Genomic DNA, 25,414 nt, shown 5'->3' on the forward strand with positions numbered 1-25,414 from the left:
AGAAGCAATTACACTTTAGGTATTCTGTATGTCACAGTGGTGAGGATCCATTTTTACACATCAGTGGGTTACTGGAAAAAATGGATGTAGGAGCTGAAACTTGTACTCGGCACAGAAAATGCTACCTGCAAACACTACGATTGACCATTCATTAAACCCCATTGTCCCATCATATCGCCATACAGTATCATAGCAACCGTAACTAGGCATGGCTGGCCAGACAAGCTTAGATTTCTCCACATGTTGACGAGGTGTGTATGGGGCTGTAGTAAGAGCGATTCTCTATATATAAAGATTTTGGTGTCTTTTCTTTAATCTTTTCTGCTGCAAACATTAGCATGTTCTGCAAACCAACTCTATAAGCCCAACATCCCAACAGTTGGATCTGACATTTTCATATTTAGGTCTAATAGCTCTACTTTGCAATACAAAACAAAGCTGAACATTTATTTCCACGTCTTTTACATTTCACTTTTTGCCTGGGACATATAGCTTTGTATAACACACGGTATGTAGCCATCAAATGCATATTTGAGACCCTTTCATGTAGGGCTGCACAATTAATTGAAATCGCAATATGGCCTACTGCAGTTTTCAAACTGTAGGAGGTACAATATTTGTTAATGGTGTCAAAAATACCATTTTAAATTAAATATTGTGGTGCTGCAGAGATGTACTGGCCTACACATCTTATTCTAAAGACTTAAGAAAACTCTTTTTTTTGGGACAGATCCCCGCAAACATCACACCATAACCGTTTTAATGTATTTTTCAATGAAAATGAGAATAATGATGTATAAATGATCATTCCCTCTAATATCGCAAATCATATCACAATTGCAATATCAGTCAAAAATAATTGCAATTAGATAATTTTTCAAAATCGTTCAGCCCTACTTTCATGTGTTATTAGTTTTGAGTCAGCCAGAGACAGGGTTTACAACTAACTCACACAGTTAATGGAGCAATAATTAGCTAGTTACTAGCCAGATGGACGAAGTACTCAGATCTTTAAGTACAAGTAGCGATACAAAAATACTCAGTTACAAGTAAAAGTCCTGCATTCAAACTCTTACTTCAGTAAAAGTACCAAACTATTAGCATCGACATATACTTAAAGTATGCAGAATGGCCAAAATCATATATATTATATTACTGGATAATAAATATTGATGCATTAATGACTTAATCACTTTAATGTTGCAGCTGGTAAAGGTGGGGCTTCTTAATTATGTGATTTATATTTTGTATTAACAATCGAAATCTGTAAAGTAACTTAAGTTATAAAATAAATGTATAAAGTAGCAAAAAATGGAAAATACTCAAGTAAAGTACAAGTACCTCAAAATTCCTACTTGAGTGCTGTACTTGAGTAAATCTACTTAGTTCCTCTCAACCTATAGCTGAGAAAAACCTGCTAGTTAAAGTTAAAGCCGGCAAAATCGTCGCTCACTGGCTATAAATGAGAAGCTTTTGTCTGCTTCTGTGTGAAATCAGAGACCCATTCTTTCAAAAATGCCTAAAAGAGTCATGTGGTTAAATCTAACACTGTTGACAGGTGTAGCAACAGTAACTAAAAATTGGAAAGTGTGAGACTTAAATTAGTTTCAACAGTGTAATAGCAAACTGTGCGAACAGAGATGCAGACACAAGGTTGACAGAGGGCACTAGTGATCAGTGAAGGATACTGGCTGACAGCAGGCAGATATCAGAGCTGGCAGGACGGAGGAGCGCTGCACAGAGAATATGGATGAAGCAACAACAAAATGGTTTCGCCTCACCATCGCTTTCATTCCCCCCGAGGACGGCTGAGTGAGAATGGCTGAGAAAATACGTGTCTGCCTACTCTAAGAGACACTGTATCATCTATACAGAGGAGCATAAACAAAGCTGAACAAACGGTCTTAAGCACGAGATGCGATTCTTCTGTATTCACCCCGCGATCTGTCTGCACAGAAACACTCTTTCTCTTCTCTGTAGCTGCAAAAACGTTTCCCTCCCTCTTCTCCCCATTACCGTCTCTGGCAATTTAAGAGATCTTACGCTCAGATCTGAAGACATTGAACTCATTTCACACAAGTTTAGACTGGGCGGGTCAAAAGATAAGAGGAGCATCAGTTAAACTCCTATCTGTGTATCTATTGATTTTGAGAAAAGAGAATTATGGTTGTTTAGGAGTAGATTGATTATTATATTAAGCATTTAATTTCAAAGTGGATTTACTTTATAATTGTGTGTAAACTTTTTCAACCCACTTGTAATAAGTCTATATTGGCTTCTTTTTGCATTTGCAAGCTGCCATGTCTTTTTTTTTTTTACATTTATGATTCACGACGGAGAGAGATTTGTGCCTTTAAAGTGTCATCTTTTTATAATCTTTTCTCCCAAATGTTAATAAAAACAGCATTTTTTTTTTCTTGGCTTAAGGGCGGCACAATTATCCTTTTTATGAAATTGGCTTTAAAAAGGTTTTACACCCCCAAAGGATGCAGATAAACTCAGAGAGGAGCATGTAATCCCTCAATCATAATTAAAACACGATAATCACCAAATTTAGAGCAACAGGGATTTTACCTGATAGCGATGCTAAGCTTTAGATGCACTTGTTTGTTTACCTATTTTCAAATGAAATAATCTGACAAATAACTCCTTGCCTATCTCACCTGATCGGAGCTGTTTGATTCGACCCTGGCTGCTGATTGGGTCGATGGGCAGGAAGTCTTTGAACCAGGAGATCTCCGGGTCGGGGATGCCGCTGGCAGCGCACAGCATGGTGGCCGTCCTCGTCCGCTCCACCACCTTCAGCTGGGGACCCATGTCTATACTGGGGAAGCCAAATGGCAACAGGTCCTCTGGAAGAATGAAGAGAAAGTATTCAGCATTCAAAACTCATTGCATACAGTCAAAACACAAAGTACAGCTGAGGCTGATAGAAATGTCATTAGGTTTGCAGTTATTTGGTCATAAACCAAAGTATTGGACAAATAAAAGTTTTGACCTGATGATACTGCTAAAAAAAAAAAAAAAAAAGTAAGGGATCACCAAAGTTATTACACTTTATCCTGAGGGGAACATGAATGTTTTTACCAGATTTCATAGCAATTGATTCAATGGTTGTTTCACAAAAAAAAAAAAATGATAACCTCATGGTGGTGCTAAAGGAAAAGTTGGGGATCACCAACGTCATTCAGATGCATCATTTGGGGACCTTGAATGTCTGTACAAAAGTTCAAAGTTCAAAACTTCAAATTCAGTCTGGACTATAGGTCTCTGGATCTGAAAAGTGAAGCCAATGCAGAAGTGCCTTAAACTTGCATTCTATCTAATAACCAGCAGGGGGCGACTCCTCTGGTTGCAAAAAGAAGTCAGATTGTATAGAAGTTTTTAAGAAAATGACCCTACTTCTCACTTGATTTATTACCACAGTGAACATTGTAAACATGAGTTTAAGGTCTCAATCGTTAGTTTTAAGTGTTTTTCAATACAGCATGATGTTCGTTAGTAAATTATGGTCCCATTTAGAGTCAAATAGACCATAAAGCAGGGGATGCTTTAGGGCGTGGCTACCTTTTGACTGACAGGTCGCTAAAGCGGCGTTGTCCGGTCTGGGAGTTGTCTGTGTTTTCGACAACTTTAACCCTTTCACAGTGTGTTTTCAGTTCATCAATGTTAATATTAACATTTTGGTCACCTAAATATGTCTTATTCAGCATTTCGGTTGTACTTAGCTTCACCCTCTCTTGTCACATCTGGTTGCAAAAAAAACAAGATGACTAAGTCCACTTCTTATTTACAGTCTTTGGTCTGGACCAAAGTGATGGACTGACTGTCTGTCTGACAGACAATGCCACACCTAGAGCCACGTGGCTAGCATGGCTGAAAAGAGATGGTGATAAAGTGATACAGACAGACAGAGACAGAAGGTTGTGGTCAGGGATCAGAGGGGCTTAGACAATGTGAGGATTGCTCATACTTTACTTTGGAGCAAATCCACTGGGACAATAATGAACAAATGTGTTTACTCCGTATTTTTTGGGACAGTTGATCTGCTGTTTTTCTAAAACACAAACGACCGGTTTATCTGCCTGCAGAGAGACAAAGTCGACCCTGACAACCATGCACTGAATCCTTACTTTCCTTCTCCCATGGTGAAACATAAGACTTGCTCACACACACACACACACACACACACAGACTGATGTGAGAGCCACTGTTCCCCTCCTTTAACATCTGCAGGCCCGTGAAAGTGGAGATACTGGCGAGGACAGCGGATCCACTATATCCTTCATCACCAAAGCCGCGTGTTTTTCTCCCACAGCTAGCTAGTCATTAGGTGATCTAGCAGGCGGCACAGCTAGGTTTAAGTGTGTGTGTGTGACAGGCCATTTCTACAGGAGTATAAACATACCGCCCAGTCAGCAGGAGCTACTTAAGAGCAGCGCACACACACACACACACACACACACACACACACACACACATATAAACACACTCGTAGCCCAGAAACACAGGTGTTTGGTGGCAGTGGCAGTGAACTGTGAGTTTTCCATGGTGTGGCTCTGTGTTATGTGTTGGTGTGGTAATGATTCCTGTCTAATAACTATGCAGAGAGCTGCTCAGAAACAGCAGCAGCAATTAGAAGCCGGGATCAAGAGGAGGGGCAGGGCACTGGGGGTAATAAGGACTTGTTAGCAGTAATTGTTAAAATGTACCAACGATTAGAGAGGCCGATCTGGGATGTGTCTGCATAGCGTCTGGATATGTCTGATTACGTTGGGGGGCAGTGGATAAGTGTGTGTTGCCTGTGTGTGTGTGTGCGTGCGTGTGTACATATTTGTTTCTATGTTCTTATTAGCATCTTCACAGATTTGTGCGATGTGTGGAATAATGCATGGAGACGCGTCCACACATATCCAGGAAAATCAAGGTGTGTGTGCATGCAGAAAAGCAGTTGCTTTCTATTTCACGTACACACAGACACATTCACACGCACTTTCTGCGGTGAATGGGATTAAGCATCTCGGTGACAACAGTCCAGATGGCCAGACACGTAATCGAGCATCCATCAGCACTCCTGCTTCCTCCTCTCCTTACCCTTTTAACCACTCCATCCCGCTCGCACATACACACCGACACCTCCCCCATACCTGCAACTATAATTACATATTCCGCTTTCCTACAGCGGCAAAGCAATTATCAAGGTGGCAATTCGCTCGGATAATAAATCAAACTCGCAAGCGCCCCTTGATTGTCAAGCACAACAAAAAGCCCCTAAAAGTTTTGCTTGCTCAAGCCGGGCATCGCCGACAAATCCGGAGCCAAACGCAGTCCGAGACGCAGAGCGTGGCCACATCAACTGCTCCTCTCCTCCTCCGGGCCCCCTGCTACCTAACCACATCACAGACGTGCGCCATCTGTTACCACACACTCCTCGATGGGGATGAGAGGGCTGAGTGGAGATAGGATCTATCGCTCTCTTTCCACAGTCATCAGCTTTGGAGAGACCCCCTGTCAGATAGGAATGTCAAGCCGCTGCTGATGGCGCGGCTGAGAGGAGGATGAAGAGGAGAAATGCCACGAAGAGGAGCAATCAAAGCTCAGAGGAGCGTCTGGTGACGACGTTGAGTCTGTGGTTAGAGCGGTGCAGGCGGCGATCGGGCCTCATAGCAACTCTCTGTATACGCCAATGGAGACCTAAATGGAAGGAGGGGACCCCCTGAACCCCCCCCCCTCCACTATCCCCGACTGATCAATGCTAATGATCCACCTGAATGGAGGCCAGTGGTACGGCCATTGATGAAACAAGCATGAAGAGAAAGGAAGGAGTAGGGGGAGATCGATAGAGAGGTCAGGAGGCGAGCTCCCCCGAGGCGTGGAATATGCCAGGCCTACATCTGCTGCCCCCCCAACCCCACCCCTCTCCTGAGAGGGTTCAGATGGTCTTTTTATCACCCCTCCGGCTACGACTACATGGACTCCCTGGCTGTTAATTAGAGCACGCCACTGCAGCGGGCTCGGGGCGTGTGCATGGATGCGTGTATGAGGCGGTGGGGGGGTCTGTATTCCAGTCAGGTCTTCATCAATGCCGCAGATAAAGAGTGTAGGTGGACCTCGGACTGAATCATTACAAAGAGGTAGCAGAAACAGGGAGAGAGATGGACGGATGGATTTATTTTTAGATACTGCCATTTTCTGATGAAAAAAAACAAACAATGTATGATAGAAATATATTCTAAAGACATATATAATTATTATTTTTACTGTTTGTTGTTTAGAGTTAGAACTATATTAATAGTTATTAATATTAATATATATATTAATAGTGTATAGTTCATTCCATTTGATTTTCAGTTAATTGTTAAGTCTATCAAATGTCACAAAATAGTATAAAAAGCCCATCACAATTCCCCAGAGCCTGAAGGGATGTCATTGAAATGCTCGTTTTGTCTGACAGATATTCAATCAACAATAGTATTAAGCAGCACATTGTCACATCTGTGAAGATGGAAAAGGCAAACGCTTGACATTTTTGCTTGACAAATTACTTTTTAACAAAAACGGTAAAAATCAGTCACGGTTATTGTCAATTTTTTTCCAAAACTACTTTCATAAAATGACATAAAATAAGAAAAAATACCCATCACTATTTCTTTCTCCTTCTTTAAATGGCTCGTTCGACAGTTCAAAATTCAGCAGCAAATTCTCACATTTTTCAAAAGCTGAAATTTTTGCTCAGACACAATCAACCATCAGTTGTTCATCATCAGCTCATAGTTCATTTATATGTACTTCTTGGTGGTGTGATGTTGCCTGCTAGGCATCATTGCTGCCTTTACATCAAGGACTACAATAGAAATAAGTCTTGGACTTAATTCTTCTATCTTTGACATTGAATGATGTGATCTGAGCTTCTCGCACCTTTTTCATGAATTCCTTTTTTATAAACTCCACATGCAGTGTCATTTAACTGTATATGAGGACTAGAGCTGCAACAATTAATCAATTATCAACTATTAAATTAATTGCCAACTATTTTGATAATCAATTAATCGGTTTTAGTATTTTTTTAAGGAAAAAAAGTCAAATGATCTGCTTCTTAAATGTGAATATGTTTTGTTTTCGTTACCCCTCTATGACAATAAACTGAATATCTTTGAGTTGTGGACAAAACAAGACATTTGAGGACGTCATCTTGGGCTTTGGGAAACACTGATTGACATTTTGCACCATTTTCTGACATTTTATAGACCAAACAACTAATCGATTCATTGAGAAAATAATGGACAGATTAAATGATAATGAAAATAATCGTTAGTTGCAGCCGTAATGAGGAATGCAAGTATGAGCAAAATTACCAGTGACAATACACTCTAAATAGAGAGACAGTGTTTGTGAAGTCGATGGAGTGTTAATCATTCATTATATTTAGAAATGATGGTGAAGCTTTGGGGGATGACAGCCACACGTGAATCTGGATGGAAGGATAGAAGGATAGATGGATAGATCGATAGATCGATAGATCGATAGATCGATAGATGCATAGATCGATAGATAGATAGATAACGTACACTAACACACAGCCGCGGACTCAAGCTGCAGATAGGTAGTCGTACTGGACGTTGAAGTACAGTTCACTGGAGACGAGAATAGGGGCTACAGGTATTCAGCCAGGCTCCTGGATGAGTCAGCGGCTGCTTGAAATAGATACTGCGGGCATGGCCTTGATCACACTTTTTCACCAAATGAATCATTTATCAAACACAAACACTGCTGCACAAAAGTACTGCTTATGTTTTCATCTCCTGGTTAAATTGATAAGACAGCCTATGGAAAAATGTGCCATGTGTATATAAACACTGTGTGTGTCAACAGCTTTTGGGGGGAGGGAGGGACATTGGCAAGGACCGACCAGCATTGTTCCCTGGAGCTTTGTGTGTTTGTGTGTGTTTGTGTGTATCAAGAGGTTGAGAGCTTACATTTTGGCCTGGTTATGTTTGCAGAAGGGCAATCAGGCCTGGTGCCCGAAACCGGTCGGTGGAGCCAACCGAATCTGGGCAAATATGCAATTCATGCGTACCGCGTGCACGCACAGACACAAACACACAAATGCTAACACACACAGACACACACGCAGAGTCAAACACATAATGCATATGATGCAAACAAACAAACAAACATGAATCCAGGTTTTTCTCTTCCTGTCTCTCTTTGTATTTCCCTCAGTCGCCCAAAGACACGCACAAACACTCACTTCCCTGCAGAAAATCATCATTTGTCCTGGTTAAGAAACAGGTTGCCTATTCATCTTTCAGTTCATTTCAGCGGGGAACGGCCACGTGGATGAAAGAAGCCCGAATAAAAGCCGATCTCGGGGAGCCTGATTCAGGATTAATCTGCCAGCGCTCGGCAGTCTTCAGAGGCTGTAATGCTTTGACTCCTATAGACTGCAGGAGGGCTGAAGGGGAGCACTTTAAATGCTAATGGGTCTTTATGATAATAGATCACCATACAATGCAGAATCGGACTTAGCATCGTAGATGAATCCCACCATGTGTTCCCGCCACCCTGAGCTCCCTCTGGCTCTCCTCTCAGATCCAGCAGACTAAACACACAAAACACGATGATCCCACACGTAACACTCTATTACATACAAACATGCATGAAGAGAATAGACTGCAACAAAAAGAAGGGGGGGAATAAAAAGTGTGCAGACGAGGTGGGTATATGTGATGAAAGAGCCGGTTCTCCACTCAAGGAGTGTAATCCTCTTGCAGGCTGAGTTGATACTCTCGGTTGTTTCCAGACCGAAATGCTGCTTGAGCCGCCGGCCTGCCAATGCAGCAGACGCTTGGGGGGGGAATCACTGATCTGACTCTGTTGTTCATATGAAGGGTGTTTGCCGTGGTGGCAGAACATCTCTCCTCCCACTTCTCTCTCTCTCACCCACTTCCTCCCCCATCCCTCGCCTCCCTTTCTCCTAAAAATGGGACACTGAGAGGTGAGTATAATCAGGATTACTCTGCACAAACCAGCCGAACACACACACGGATATGCGCGCACGCACACACACACACACGCCCATAAACAAAGAAATCCATGTGCATGCATTCACACACATACACAGCTGCAGTGATGAGAATCTCTCGCCCACCAGAGGTTTTCAAACATGCAGAACTGCAGATATTCACATCTCCTGAAGGCGGAACAACACAACTGCAGTGTCCATAGAAAAGAGCAGTTCGGGTAGAAAGGGGATGGAGTGGAGTTCGGAGCGGGTGGGGGTGGAGGGGTGCAGCAGAGAGCTTGTGAAAATGCAAAGGGGGGGAGAAGAAAGAGAGAGAGTCTGGATAGACAGTGAGAGTCAGGCAGAATAGATGGCAGAGAAAATGAAAGAATGAATAAAACAAGAGAGATGAAATTAGAAAAGGACATCGCTGTGGGCCAAAGAGGAGGCTGCCGGAGTCAAAGCCAGAGAGATATAGTCAGGGGAAGGAGACAGGAGGAAGAGGAGTAGGTAATAGGATGGGAAGGGTGATGATGATGTTGAAGGCACAAAAAGTCTCCCTGACCAAAACCTACCACATCTCCATCCATTAGGCAGCCTACAGAGCAGTAGCTCATATCCTGTGGCCAACCGCAGGCCCCTCACACTGTACAGCGCTGCTATTAGTGTCGGTCAACCATTATACGAAATGATGAGATGAAATACATCAGGGGATGAAAAGACTTCTTTTTTTTGTTTGGTAATGGAAAGCCTCCTTTTCTACTTCACTGGTCGGTAGACGTTTTCTCCAGTGAACCGTGTTTTGAAAAGGCCGACCCAAACACAATTTTTGCAGACTCTCGTGCACTTAACAGCATTCTTGGATGACATGATCTATCATACACCGGATCAGTAAATCATTATAGTTGATTGCAGGGGTGTGTGGCTTTCGGAGCATACTGTCAAATAGTCAGGAATAGAGTTGTTGTTGTTGTTGATGAGCAACTGCGTTAGAAAATATCTGGTTCTTTGATAAAAAGGCACGAGCTATTTTACATGAAAAAGACGAGAGTGGAAAGGAGCTTCTTGGCAATAAACATCCAATCGCAGAGTTTAAAATTGTGTAGCTTGAGCAGGATGATCAAAAGTTTACGCTCTGTAGAAACCTGATAATACATTCAGCAGTTTAACTCAGTTTACTTTTGGATTCTGGATCAATCTCTGAGACATTTGGTGACTATGGTGCGTCGTTTGGTTCCCAATTGTATTGATGAAGCGCTCTGAATTTGGTGCAGCTCTGATGACACGGCTGATTGGCTTCTTGTCCACAGTAGGGCTGTCCCGAATACCATATTTTGGGGTTTGAAGCTTCGGTGAGAAATATTCAAAGGTATTCGAAGCTTCGCGGCGCAGCAGGCTGACACGTTCTTCTGTCTGTCTGTCTCCATCGCCCCCGTTTCAGCGCCGCTGCCGCACCACTGAACACACACGCACCTCTACACACAACAAACAGCGATATCCACCTGAGAATAATTAATAATAATTAATAATGTTGTGGGATTTTTCCTTGTATACATTATTATTACATGCTTAAATATACAAAATAAATAAATAAACAAAGCATTTGAATAGTGATTTGTAGGTTGAATACCATGGCAACAGTCGAAGATTTCGAAGCTTTAAAGCATTTGGGTCAAACCTAAGTCCACAGCAATCGCTGCTGAGGCTTATAGGAAACATTTGTCATACAAAGTTGACAGAAAAAACATGATTTATCAGAAATTATTAAGGACACTCCTGTGTCTCTAAGGCAACAACCTTGTAGGATAGCATTAAAAGAAATCTTTGAAATTGGAACCTCGGGATGGGTGATGTGGACATAATCCTCCATCACGATATCAATATTGTGATACAGTCATTCTTCTGGAAAATCAATTGAGTATTTGCTCATGGATAAAATAACCAGAAATTAATGTTTAATTTTTTTGGGGCAAATCCAGTGAATTAAATACCTAAAAAATAGGGATGCACCGATCCAACTTTTTCAATCCCGAGACCTGGGCTTAATCAACCTCACTGTGTGGAGGAGACTGGCATCAGTCTTTTATGTGTAAAGAAACATCAGGCTTGACTTAAACATTGTTTTCATGTAACAACTGGAACAAAAATGTAACAAATAAATACATAGATATAAATTTAAATGAGTTGTTATTTATTATTAAAATCGTACACCAGCAACTTGGTAAAAAACTTTTAAAATGAACAGGAATTACAATTCAAGTGTAAATGTTTTTAAGGCATCAACAAATTGGTCAAAACTATGAAATTAAAATGATAGTATATAATGTAAAGTATTTAAACATAGAACTGAATAAATCGGCCCCGTCACTGATATCCAGCTATTTGAGTCAGTCTAGGCCCGAGATCCGATATTGGTATCGGTGCATCCCTACTAAAAAATAAAGATATTTCATTATATTGATCTAAAAATCTTATAAAAAGCCCATATTGCCATGAGCAATATGAGCCAACAGCCCTTCTCATTGCTGCTCATTGATTTGCAACATTGCCCACAATAACCCAAATACACTCAGAGAAACCTAACACCATATGGCATAATCTGTTGGTTGACAGATTTATATTGTCCAACCAGCATATATTATATCACCCACCATACACAGTGGGAGGAAAACGCTACCAGAACCATCGCCTCTGTTGCTATCCGTCTGCAACCCGTCTGTGCATCCTTATCCAACTGATTACAGTAGGGCTACTAACAGCTCTGAATCTGGCCGGTGCTTTTTTTTACTAAATATTGTTCCATTCATCACAGTCCAGTATTCTATTTATCAGATGATTAGGAGGAATCAAAGACAGCTGATCCTATTGCCACAGAAGGGACCGGGGACGTCACGGTACACAGACCTCAGTAAGAGAACAGGAAGAGGCACACACGGCCACACACACAGGGAGGCTTGCCCTCGAGGTGCAGTTTATGTGGTAATGTGCTTTAGATTGGGGCTGTGTGTGTGCAGAGATGACGGGCCGGGTAACAGATGGACAGGAGTCTATTCCCTGGGCTACCAGCCTTCTGCTTACCACACAGCTCTGCCAACTCCACAATCCTCATCCATCTCCTGCAGCCCCTCCACCACTCCTCCGACATCCCATTTCATCTCTATTGTTTCACACCATCCTGTTGTGTTACTTAACTTTCCCCCAACCTCCTCGCCCTCCATCATACTCATTCTCACCTCCCCTCGACCTCTTTCTCCCTCTTGCTTTCTCTTCCTCAATTTCCCCTGGCAGAGATGGGTAGTCTGCCAAACCGAGGGCCTAATCCCCTGATTTTTCTTCATGTAGTAACAGCCCAAGCAGCCATCCCTCTATTTCTTCATCCTTTCCAGCTGCGCTGGGCGAAAGCCAAGTGCCCAGGCTTGCAGCCACATGCTGCAACTTTAGTTCATAGCATGCTGGAGCACCACATTAGACACGTTTCCCTCCAAGTAGACAGTGTACATTAGATTAACACCCTCACTCGGGCCGGAAAGCGCGGTGATTACAGCAAACTGGGATGCTGGAGTGCCCAGTAGCTAGCGCGCTAGCTTAGCCCTCTCTGTGGCCAGATCACGCTCTGTCGCACTCAGAGGGACTATAAAAAGAACAGTGTGCTGCAGCCTGCTGTGAAGGCAGGGTGTGGCGTGGCTCTATTGTCACATGTACAACTGACAGCTCAGGGAAGCGGAGGCGACGGTTGAAACCAGGTGTGTGTGCACGTGAAAAAGAAAGCACCGCTCAAGTGGGAAAAGGATGGAGATTGGTATGTCTCACCTCTGATAATGGCCAGCTTTGCAGTGACGGACACCTCTCCTTCACTGTTGCGCGCCACACACTCGTAGATGTTCTCATCTCGGGGTGCTCTGAGCGGTTGGATCCTCAGCACAGCACCAGCGCCCTCATCGAACTCTACGGTCTGGACGGCCACACAACCACAGGAAGAGACACAGATTAGTCACAGCAGAGTAAACAGATAAGAACAGCAAACTATAATGTTGTAAATCATTAACTTAGCATAGTTTTCTTTTACCGTAATAATGTGATAATAGCACTTTATTGATTTCCTTTAGGAAATTCCTGTTTCTTTGTTACTTGCCCTCCCCTCCATGAGGTCAGGCTCAGCTAGCGTTCCTGGAGCTGGTGGGGATTCAGTGTCTTGCACAAAGACACTTCAGCATGGTAGATACTTACAAACATGTGGGGGTGTTGAATGGAGGTTGAAATGCATCTCTAACCATTTGGTCATATTAGTGCATCGATATACAATCAGGCCTCTAATGTGATTGAGCTGCTCCGTGGAATAGCCTGCTTGATAGCAGATAGCTCAGGGACAGCAATATGTGCATTGGATTATGCAATCAGCTTCATATTTTGGTCAGTTTTGGATAAATGCTCTGTAATTCTGTTGCAATGAGTTCGTCTTCAAAGATTATATTTTATGCTTTAATTAAAACTTGCAACCTACGCTTGAAATGTGCAACAGTGTTGAATTGTTGTCAAGTTAATATTTTAAAGAAATATTCATTAAGGGAAAGACACTTGTTAGCTGAGAAGACTCTTTATACCACTCTTTATGTTTGTGCTTTAACTATAGAGTGAATTAGACGAATGAGTCTTAAAACCCGGAAATGAGTTAACATTTTATCACTTTCGGTTCCCTCGTCTGGAAGTCAATGGGTTTTTTGAACGGGTTTTTAGTTAGATGCCTGAAATAAGGTCTGTGGTTAACACAAGCTTAAGAGATTTTAACGCTTTGTTCTAAGACAAAAATACATCAGTAAATACCCTACTCGTGAATTTTGGAGCTTTTATGTGTCTTATAAAAGGCGGTTGCTAAAAAGCAGCTAAATGAGACTACTAAACGTCATCACGCCGACACGTCCGCCTTTACAGCCTCATTGTGTATACTTGTGCTCATGCGATTCGTTTATAGCCTAACATTAGCTTTTTACTTCTGCTGATTGCATTCACACTTCAAAAATCATAAAAGTGTTTTTCATTCGTGAAGATTATCTTGCTGAACAAAACGTGTAAGTATCACAAACGTGTTTGCCACAGAGCTTATTTTCTGCAATAATCCAAAACCCAATGGAAAAAATCCAATTGTTTTTTGTCGAGGGAACCCAGGGGGATGCTTACTTCCTGGTTAGCCTACAAAAAGTGCTACTAGTCTTGCTAAGCTAAGATAGTCAACACACGTTTCTTGCTTCACATTCAGCTTACAGACAAGAGAGTGGTGTCAATCTTCTCCTCAAACTCTCAGCAAGAAAGCAAATAAGCATATTTCACAAACATTTTTAAACTACTCCTTTGAGAAACAAGGTTGTAATGTATCTAGAATACAAAACAGAATAACAATTCATATCAAAAGTAATGTCTGATCCAGCAAGAATAAATATTGAAAGATCCACCTATCTAGAAATATACAGTATAACTGCGACATAGTTGAGTGTGTACATTCATATATTATTACTGGATCTACTGCTTTGTATTCTTCATGCTGCTACAGTAGGAGTTGACCATTGTGCATTGTGACAACCACCTCGATACGCTGGGAGTTGACCTTCTTGCCCTTCTTGTTCCAGTAGACGACAGGCTTGGGACTGCCAGAGGCCTGGCACACAAATGATGCCACCCCCCCTGACACTCCGATCTGGTCCGTGGGAATCTTGGTGAACTTTGGGGGAGCTGAGAAACAGAGAGAGAGAGAGAGAGAGAGAGAGAGAGAGAGAGAGAGGGAGGGGAAAAAACACACACACACACGAGCATGAAAATTGATACCCTTACACGCAGAGTACATCACACTGACTCCACACGGCCGGCAACAACCCCCTGCTGACCACGCCCCATTTCACTGTCAGTGACCGGTCGGGCTGACTTGTGTTCTGATGGCTGCGTGTTGTGCTTACTTCCTGGGTATCATCTAGAGGACAAGCCGAAGGACTTCCTGTGGGTCATAAATAAAAGATGGGGCTGGGCTTCAGAGGAATATCTCTCTCTCTCTCTCTCTCTCTCTCTCTCTCTCCCTCTCCCTCTCTATCCATCTCTCCCTCCCTCTCTTGCTCTGCGTCCTCCAGGGCCGGGCTACCTTGGTACGCCATGCAGCACAGGCTGTCATGGCACATGAGTGTTTCACAGGTAGAACAAGTGTTGGCTGCACATTCACAGAATATAATTGGTTTTAATGTATAAATACCCGAGGTGTCTTTATGTGCCTGACACCCTATAGAGGAATTTGCACTCGCAGATTCCGATGATCTTAAATACTATGAATTTACCAACAACAGTTGTGTTAATCTCCAGCTCTGGGGGATTCGAGGAGAACTATTTTTTCATCTGTTATGATGCATCTGATGTGAGATGTAAAAGTGCAGCAGTTACCTTCTGCAAGAAAATAGCAATTTCCAAGTCCGATATTGAGCCAACAGCACTGAACCTATATTTTTCACAGTGGCTGAGTCAGATCAATCAAACAACTTCATGCACCCACCCCTCGCTATCCGTCTGTGGCCTGTTGCCATGGTGCCCAGCTTAACTCCTCCTCAGCTACAGAATCACCGCTATCCATCAGGGTGAAGTCAGGATGACCCTTACCATAGCAACCTGGATCCCTCCTCCCACTCCCCCCTGAGTCTGGGTGGGTGAGGTCCTGCTGTGTTGATTCACTTCTGCTCTGAAGACAGAACAGGAACAGAAAAGAAAAAAAAAAACTGCCTATCAAAAAATCGCTCGCAGATTCATAAAGGCCTGTTTGCACGTTTTCTCCCACTTCTGCTCGCTAACAGCCACGCAGACCACCTTCCAGTTTCAAATGCCTTGACAGTAACTGCAATAACACCGTGTCAAAAGGCTTCTCCTGCGCCTGCTGCAATGTGTTGTGCCTCTAAAAGACCTCCTCTGAATGTCAGAAATAAAGTGGTTTCATTTTATGCTTGCCACAGTCCTCAACAGGAAGAAGCAAAAAAGGCTGGTGCAGTATAGTCAATCAGAGCAAATTCATGCCTACCATTTTAGAACTCAAGAGCGGGATATTTCCTTCCTGTTAGACTCTTTCGAAAGGCACACATGAGTATTGAGCAAATTGCCCTATTCCCCTGCCAACAATGTGAGAATGTGAACTATCAAAAGTCCAAAAAAAAATGTCATGGCTGAAAACGGTCTTCTCCTGGCTATGGGATTATGAATGAATTTCCTGTGCTTCTTACGGCTTCTACATGGGTTTCAGTGGCTTTACGTGGAGTCAAAAACTGTGTTCTCTTAAATGCGCTTCAACACCAATCCTCGTGCAAAACCGACCCCACTGGCAATGTTACCACTTAAGCCTCTTCTGAAAGCCAGAGGAAAGCACTGCAAGGCAATGGCTCTGGACGGATTTGCACTGAATAGAAACTTGTTATGATCGGCAGGTTCTAGAAAGCTGCCTGGAGAAATGAGGGACTAATGAGGAGCTCTGTCTTTAATAGTAGGTTTCACTCTGCTGCACTGGACCACGCAGATCTACCACTGATATACCATTGGTCTGTTTCTAATGAAACACCTTTGTAACCTATAATCAGCCGACTGACTGCTGTGCTTGAATATGATTGTACCAGCAGGTAGAGTGTAACAGTGTAGTTAGCGTGCCATGTGAACAGAAAAGCATTTTGGTTTAATTTGTCATTTTGGAAACGTTCTTTTGGGGGAAATTAGAGTAACTCCTGGTGAAATGTCGCATTAAGTAGTGCCTTAAAGAAACATTGCAAACCAGCTGTGGTCTGAAAAGCCTTTAAGCCTCTTTTAATAATGAATCTCTTTCCTGTTTGTGTGTCTTTGCTGTCAAATCTGTTTGCATCTCACAGCCAAACGTGTCCAACAAAACAAATTCTGTGATACCAAAATGATGAGGAGTATGCTGTGTAGTTGAAGGACATAAGCAAGAAAATTGAAAAGGAATTATTCCTAAATTTATTTGCATGATTTTGACATTGTTTGTGTTTGAAAGTTAAATATAGATTTTGAAATATTCAACATGGTCTGCATAAAATTCAAACAGTAAATGGAAAAGTATCACGCCTGAAATTCATTTATTCATTTTCAAAAAGGTGGAAGAGATTTGATTCGAGCCGCTTAATTTACAGAGACACCCACATCTCACATTTTAGGATTACTGTCTGTTATAACCAGTTTTACTTGTTAAGAGGCCCTATTGTGTGGAAACAAATATTCACACATAAGTAAAGTTGTGATACTTTCAGGGTAATTAGCAGCTCTGTCTCACAGCGTAGTCTATATAGTACACCTGCAATCTAGGATGTTCCCATTTGGTGTGTGCAAAAATCATTCAAATTGGATCAGCTTTGCAGGAGGAACAGTGAAGAAAAACAATCAAAACGGCACAAATGCTATTATAATTTGGATTTCCAAGCATTACATTTGAGTGGTTTTTCACAAAAGCATTATATTTTACTTGGAAGGGGTTAGATTTGAAAACTTTCTATTACATTTCTACACTCTAATTTACAAGTTTCTGCAAAACACAATGTTTTTCTGTCTGTTTTTCTTTATTGAGGACACGAGGGAGATATGGGAGATGGAGCTTTTTTTTTGCAGCACTACTGTTCTGCAGAGATACACTGTAGGTGGTCCAGAGGCAGAGATTTTCAATCCCACAATGTTTCAACTGAAAGCTATTTATTGTGTAATTCTACCTCTTCACTAAATATAAAAATATTTCAGATATGACGTGAGCCTTCTCAAAAGGATCGTGGCCTCAAATTGCTTACACAAACGGAAAATGAAAAATACATTAGACAATCCCCATTCCTCACAGTGAGAAGAGCTATCTCCATCTTTAGCCTGCATCCTCTTTCAAGAAACCAGCTTGGTTTTATATTTTCAGAGCACTGACAGCTTAGTGTGTCTGAGCATGTGTGTGTGTGTGCGTGGGTGTGCTGTATGTGTGTGTGGACTACTGAAGCAGGAAATCTGTGGAAATGTTATAATCAAGAAGATGATGAGGAACATGCTGATGGGACCTGCCGGCTTATTAAAACATATTAACAACGACAGTCCAGAGCTGATGCACTGCCAGGCCTGGTTTCACTCCTCACAAAACACACAAAATACACAAAAAGATGTGCATGCATACACACACACACACACACATATATTTACACCTTTGTACATCACATTTACTGCTGGCAATATACCAGCTGTCATTCAACTGAGGAAGAGCCAGAAAGAAATGTATAGCTAGACAGTTAATATATTATCACTGTGCAAAATGTTGTTAAAAATACGTTTTCTAGATAAAGTACTAGTACCCTACTGTACCTTAGCCTGTGATGCAAATATATTGAACAATATATTATCTCTATACACAATGTTGTTAAAAATAAGCTTTTCACACTTAAAGATTGGAAGCATTTCTGTTGCCTCTGCACGGCTCTCAACATGGCGACAGCTGAGCCGGCTAACGGTGCTAACGGTGCAAACTAGCAGTGTGTTCCAATCCGCGTACTTTTGTACATACACTTACTAGTTTGAGTGCAAAAGTGCGTTCACACTGCGAAGTATGGCAAAATGCAGTGCACTCGAAGTACCCGGATGTTGTACTCAAAACGGTCGAATCGTTTGGTGTGCAACGCCGGACACTTTTAACACTCAATTGTCGCCGTCTTGGCTATGTAGCGGAAGGGGCGGAACCACGACCACTATTCAAACATGTGAAAATGGCGTCAGATGATGCAGGGAGCTTTTACGGTGCTGAACAACGTACCTTATAGATGTCTATGGGCTACGTAGATAACAGAATAAAACAATACGTAAACATACCGGTGCATTTTCAGCCAACAGGAGGACACATCGTCGGCGTAGGCGACGACGTCGGAAACCTAATTTCCACTTTGCTTTTATTTTCTGTGTATTCTTGATCAACAAAGCAGGCAGATATTTTGGCGGGTAGTTGACGGGTAAAACCTGAAGGAGGTAGCAACGCAACACAAAGGATGCCAGCTGCCGTAAAACCCCGAAGAAGAAGATATTTTGGCGGGTAGCGAGCCGTGGTGAAATGTTGCGATCGTCATTTCCGGTAAGTGCGCCGCAGCGTATTCGATTTGAGACGACCCTACCTCGTTGAAATTCATGCACTACTCAAGTAAGTACAGAGTGCACTACATTGAGTGTACTTCCGGAAGTACGTGGATTTGAACATACTGCAAATGATAACTGGCTAGCTAGCAGCCAGCAGACAGACAGACATACATACAGACAGACAGACAGACAGTCAGACAGACAGTCAGACAGTCAGTCAGACAGGCATAGATATAAATGAATAGATGAAGTTGGTAGTCATACCTAGTGCTCCAGACACGCTGCTCAAGGGGCTGGTTAACAGGATAATGAAAGGCAGCAGCAGACGTAGGGGAGATGGGCTAAGGCGGAGCCCCAGGATCGGCCTCCTGGACCGGGCCAGAGCTCCACCTGTCCTGGGCAGAGGCATGGCACCGCCGTGGGTTTGGCTGGAGATGACGGAGATACGGGTAGGGCTTCACTCAACAAGGGTAGGCACTCTGCAGACACACAAACAACAACAAAAAAAACAGATGAAGGTCAGCTGAAAGGAATAAAAGGCATATCTCCTCCACCTCTGATTCATCGTTCTGCTTTCAGAGCGGCAGCTGAAATGTCAGTGCACCATGAGGGGGGAGAGGGAAAACATACCATAATTCATACAGATGCAGAGAGAGAGAACATCCTCATGAAGAAAATTAAAAGACAAATTCATGCTAATGCAGGATTAGGTCTTTTGATTTAGCCAGAGCACTTCTGACTTGGGATTAACAGCTCAAGCAGGCCGAGCTCTGACTGAACTAATACCAGAACAATAGAGCCACTGCTCAACAACTAAGACAAGAAACAGACCAAAATAGTTTTCGGCGGCACGGCTTCTATATTAATAAGTCTCCTTTTCTAGTGAGCCGTGAAATGAGCCGCAATGATACATTTTTAAGAGTTTTTTTTTTTTTTTTTTTCTCCTCAGACGTCCTAATAATTTCATTTAACTTTAGCTCTGGCCTAATTCCTTCTTAGCGTTCAAGCATTTTACTGTTCTGGTGGCACGTAAAAGTGTTAATGCAATAATACATCCAGACTGTGCCACCGTAATGGAAAACACTTAAACAAAGAGGATTGAGGGGTCAGCAGGAATGCAGCAAAAATTCAATAACACCAAATGTATCAGAGAAAACTGCTGCTTTAATAGATGTTGCACCCTCTTGGTAATCCCTAGCCTTGGGGAGGAGGAGGGGGATCTCCATCAGTGTTTTGCTCGTTTTCCCTCACGCACACGAGGGTTGCACATATCTGTGAGTCTGAACATAACTCAGCTCTGTCTGCTTACAGACATTTAGACAAGCTCCCTGTCTGCGAGTCGATAACTCCACGGTCCTATCGACCCCCACCCCTCCGCCCGATGTGTCAGAAGAACGCAGGTGGGGAGGCCAAATGAGACGGGAGCCTTTGTTAACCTGTCATATATCACACGAGTGCACGTCTCCCCTTCAAATAGCAGTACAGGATAACATATATGCTCTAGGGGGAGACATAATATGTATTCACAGGTGACAGGCCACATTGTGATCGGCACATAAATATGCGCAAACACCCATGAGCGCGCTTTCACCCTGACATCCCAAGCATCAGAACGGAGCATCAGAAGATGGGGGCCGACCCCTTGCTCTCCTTTACTAAATGGAAGAGGCATTTCTGGTGAGTTACATATTCAAAGACTCCTCCAGCCACTTATTGAGCTAATGACCTGCTCAAACACATTACCGTCTGCCAGCTCCTACACTAAAAATAACTCGTCGGAAAACATGGTCGCCTATCTGATGCGGGCTCGTTTTCGCGCCGCTTTGCCCCTCGCCTTATCAAGCGCCCCGCGTAATAGACGTTGAATAGAAAAGCTTTCAGCGTCCCCTTTTCAATTGAACAATGTGATAAGAAGAATCAGATCAGGGCTCATTCAAGCACCATTGGCAGCATGTTAAGTAAATTCTCCTCTTACGGGAACTCAATTTGCCGCCGTTAATCGAACTAGGAAGGGCTGCTGTGCGTGGAGCCACGCGGCCACTGAGACATTAGGTACTCCTCCTCCTCCTCCTCGCATGTTGCAGTGTCTGCTTCCTGTGTCCTGTGTGGTGGATTTGCTGGGGCCTTTATATCTCTCTGTGACCTCAGTCTAACCCTATCTATCATTCTCAGTTTATCCACCCCGCCCCGTTGTCTTTCACCTGCTGACAAAGCCCTCTCTGCTCTACCTCCACTATAGTCGCTCACCCTCTACCTAATCCTTAATCTTACCCCCGTCTCACTCCTGTATTAGTCGCCGTATTCCTGAAATCTCCTCTTCTCCCATCTCCCTTTCATCCCCTTTCCTCCCCTCCTCGCCTCCCTTGTTAACCTCTTCTTCTCTCGATGCCATCTCCGCCGCGGCACCCTGTCATTCATCTTCTTCTTCGTCTTTCTATGCACACTCTCTAACCCCTGCTTGTATCCAAATCCTCTTCCTCTCCCCCAGCTGCCCTGCACCGGCTGCTCCAGCTGTTGTTGGTCCATTGACACAGTTCAAACAAAAGAGCTTAGAGCATCCTACAGCTGTGAATGTTAAGGGAGCGAGCCAAAACAGATACACAGACGCAGCAGCAGACCAGGCCGGTCTGGGCACGTCTGTGCTAATGGCATTTAATGCTTTCAAACCACGCTCCTCCTCCTCCTCCTCCTCATCCTCCTCATCCTCATCCTCCTCATCCTCCTCCTCCTCCTCCTCCTCCTCCTCCTCTCTGGACATGTAGATAAGACAACGGCCGTGCACTCTGCTCATCACAGAAGCAGAATTAAAAGGTGTGAGCATGAATATTCTCATGACTCAGTCCTACCTACAGCCCCCTCACTGATTCGACAACCTGCTCTCCCCGATCATCTGGCTCAGCATCCAGAGAGAAGGCAGCAGGGGTTGGTCTTATTACCTTTTCAGCGCGACAACACAGATGGTCAGCCAGACAGAGAGATTGATGGGGATACATGTGCTATTTATTGCGGGGAGGCCGATAATGACACCACAGCTCAGGTGGTGAAATGCACACCGGTTATTGTGCTCCATCAGGCTGATGAAATAACACTGTTTAAGTGGCATCCAACCTGCCCCCTGCTCCAGTGTCCCCTTGGAAGATGACATGTTTTGTTTTTCTCCCCCCCCCCACCTCTACCCATGATGCCTTTCACCACAAGTGGGTTGGGATGGTCTCACAAGGCCTGTCTCCATGACAACGAGCTACGATGGAAAGACCAGATCTGCTTCCTGCGGCACCATGCTAGCAGTGAGATAGTACACCTGATAGAAAAGCCCGTGTTCTTTTTTATTCCTTTAAGCTTTTAATACTGATCCAGTGCTGTGAGCAAATGTGTGTTGTGGCGCTCGGGGGGGGGACCCGGTTCAGCAGAAATGAAAAGATCAGAAAACTTTATTTTTTTTAATTTATATTTTAGGGCGAACACGGTGGGAGCAAAAACAGAATCCAGCCTATATGGCTGTGCAGTGTACCACAACGTTTTTTAGGGTTGAATAATAAAATTACATCCACTCTCATTTCTCCTCTTCCACATTTTTACTAACGATTCTGAACTTATAGGGTTAACTTATATTTTTTTTAGCATAAAAATAACCTTGCCTTGAATAATGCATGGCTTTGTGGAGCTAGGTTGGAAAGGAAAAGTTTGGGGTAGGAACCGTGGATTGTTCAGATACAAGGAGGGGACTGATATTACCTCACGTTTCCTGTGACCCTGAGCCCTGTAGGCACACGACGACACTCACAAAATGCATGCACACCCACGAGGCCACACACACACACACACAAACACACACACACACATACAAACAAACACAAACATGGCAGATGGCAAAGCATCATGGGGGAGATTGGCACTCTCTCACACGTCCCTTCGCCTCACTCTCTTAAACACACAGCCCACAGACACACAAATATTCAGACGTACACACATGCATGAACACACACACACACACACACACACACACGGAGGATCAGAGGCACAGGATGAAGCACGGCTTACTGCAGGCATGAGCTGCACCGCCCTGGTTACATTTTTAGCAGTGAAAATAAACTATCTGAGGTTCCTCTCTAACAAGAAAACACACCTGTCACTCAAATGCTGCGATTCTTTGCCCTGAATATAAATGAATCTGGAGAATTCAACTAAATCTCGATCAGTCTTAATGCTGCAGGATGCTGAAATTAAGAGTACGATCGCCCCCATATTACAAACATCCAAACAATGTTACCATGGGAAGTATTGACAAATAGCAGTAAACATTCCCAAGCGGAGGCTGAATGCTGTTCATCACCGGTCTGAAGCTATAAACAAGGTCGCTGCTGCAGTTTCAAATCACACTGCTGAGAAATAAAAAATGACTCAAACAGCAATCTCACACCCAACCTGTCGGTACGGAAGGAAACCCCATATATGTCATTATTTATCATGTGTTTCATGATCAAGCAAGAACACATTGATCAGTTATTCTGGCTATTCATCCAAATATTTATCCTCATTATCAGTAATAATTTAATCTGACTAATTGATTGAATTCTTTCAATTCCTGTCACTTTAAATGTAATAATTTTGGGGGGTTTGACTGTTGGTCACTCTGAACTGTGGTAAAATTAGATTTGCATTTATCCTCATTAAATTATTAATTACTAAACTAAATTATGAATGAAATTACTAATTACACACTAAATCATTAACTAACCCCCAAATAATAGCTTTAATTGATAATAAAAATGAATTATGAAGTTGACAACAAGGTGTCATTTTCTCATAAATGACTCCATTCTTAGGTATGTTTGGTTTTCTTAGCCATATGTCAGTATTGTTAATTGTTTTAATTATGCACTATCACGGCTAAGTGCAATAAAATATCCTGTTGGAATTGTGCAACACACTGACTGTGCAATATTGTTTATGCTGCTACCAGTTTATTTATCTATTATATATGTGAGTTGTTGGGTCTGTCTATTGTATTTTTTTATCTTGCTTTTACTCTTTTTTGTACCACTGAGTAGAGTTGCGCTAGAGTTTGTTGTACAGCTGCAATGACAATAAAGGCATTCATCATCATTCATCCTCATTCGTACTGTTTTACCAGTAATGCTGCCGTCTTGGCCGACCTCATTGAGATTTACCTGTTTAAATAAAAGGTTGAATAAATAAATAAATACATAAAATCATCGTTGCTTTTATGACTTCACAAAAAAAAAATGTTTCTATTTATTTTAAAATATATATATATATATATGTTTTAATTTTCAAGTTGGAAATAGTAGAGGGAGAATACAATACTGGTTTGGTGACATCATATTCATTTATTTATTCTTTCTTTCCGTCTCTGGGTTGAAGGGTTCAGTATAAATTAGCACAGACATTAGGTCTATCTGTGTTGATAATTTGTTGCAGTTGAAGGTTTTCAATTTCTTGTAAAGATCTATGTTTGCACATTTCCCATCTTCTTTTTCATGAGAGCGTACGTAAGTATTCAGGTATCGTGGAGTGAGCGTTCTCCGTACGAGTGCTTTCAAATCTCTCTTATATGTCCCCTGTGTCTCCAGCGGGAGGTTTCCTTTCATACTTTATTATGTGATCTTCAGAAAACCAGCATGATTTTCTTATTATCATGAAATAATGATATCCGAAATGATAAAAATAGCGTTCTTGGATCATGAGAAAACAGAATTGAAAAATTGTACCCACCCACGTCCTCTCTCTGGCTTCCTCTGGCAGGGAGCAGCAGTTTTGCTTGAGGCCACAATTTAATTAACTGATCACCTGCAGCTAACCGGGTAGAGGACATGTGCACAGCTGTAAGCATTTAAAGACACTCGAGTGACAAAACTTCTGCTGATGTAAAGAGTGCAAAATTCTCTCAACTCTAAACTTTGGTTTTCTTAGTTTATTTGGCCACATTTACAGGGACATCCTCGCAGTCTGACCCTTTTGTCTAATCCTAACAAGAAGCGAAGCTATAAGCTTGTTTTAACACCGCATCAATAGAATTACACACGAGCACCACCATTATTTATCACTGTTCCCCATGAAAACTTTCTGGATGTGCTTCAGTTTTTGTTCATCACAACTCCATTTCATAGCCAAGAAAACAAGGATTCGTGATTGAGGAACAAAGAGAGGGCCGGAGAGAGAAGCGTGACTGAAACCTTCTCCCTCCCCAATCCTAATGTGCAAAAAATAACCAAACTAACTTTCCCTTTGACCTCAATCTCCACACGTCTAGGACACTGCAAAAGCTGCCGCAGCCCAACA

At 42.6% G+C, this 25,414-nt stretch overlaps 1 protein-coding gene across 18 annotated transcripts in view; it reads right to left on the bottom strand.

Annotated features, from left to right (window-relative positions):
• The window catches only part of LOC119498852 (receptor-type tyrosine-protein phosphatase S-like), a 75,499-nt gene that overhangs the window by 40,205 nt on the left and 9,880 nt on the right, over window positions 1-25,414 (bottom strand). For 11 of the 18 annotated variants that reach the window (XM_037787927.1, XM_037787924.1, XM_037787936.1 and 8 more), the window contains exons 2-5: window positions 19,376-19,590; window positions 14,583-14,728; window positions 12,815-12,956; window positions 2,664-2,852 (exon numbers count right to left, since the gene is read on the bottom strand). In XM_037787927.1, coding sequence (XP_037643855.1) covers window positions 2,664-2,852; window positions 12,815-12,956; window positions 14,583-14,728; window positions 19,376-19,520 — 622 coding nt within the window. In that variant the 5' untranslated portion in view covers window positions 19,521-19,590. Of the gene's footprint in view, window positions 1-2,663; window positions 2,853-12,814; window positions 12,957-14,579; window positions 14,729-19,375; window positions 19,591-25,414 lie in introns of those variants that run through there. The other 7 variants (XM_037787926.1, XM_037787925.1, XM_037787933.1 and 4 more) reach the window with 2 other exon arrangements.

The sequence above is a fragment of the Sebastes umbrosus genome, chromosome 12, assembly GCF_015220745.1.
Source record: "Sebastes umbrosus isolate fSebUmb1 chromosome 12, fSebUmb1.pri, whole genome shotgun sequence".
NCBI classification, from domain to species: domain Eukaryota; kingdom Metazoa; phylum Chordata; class Actinopteri; order Perciformes; family Sebastidae; genus Sebastes; species Sebastes umbrosus.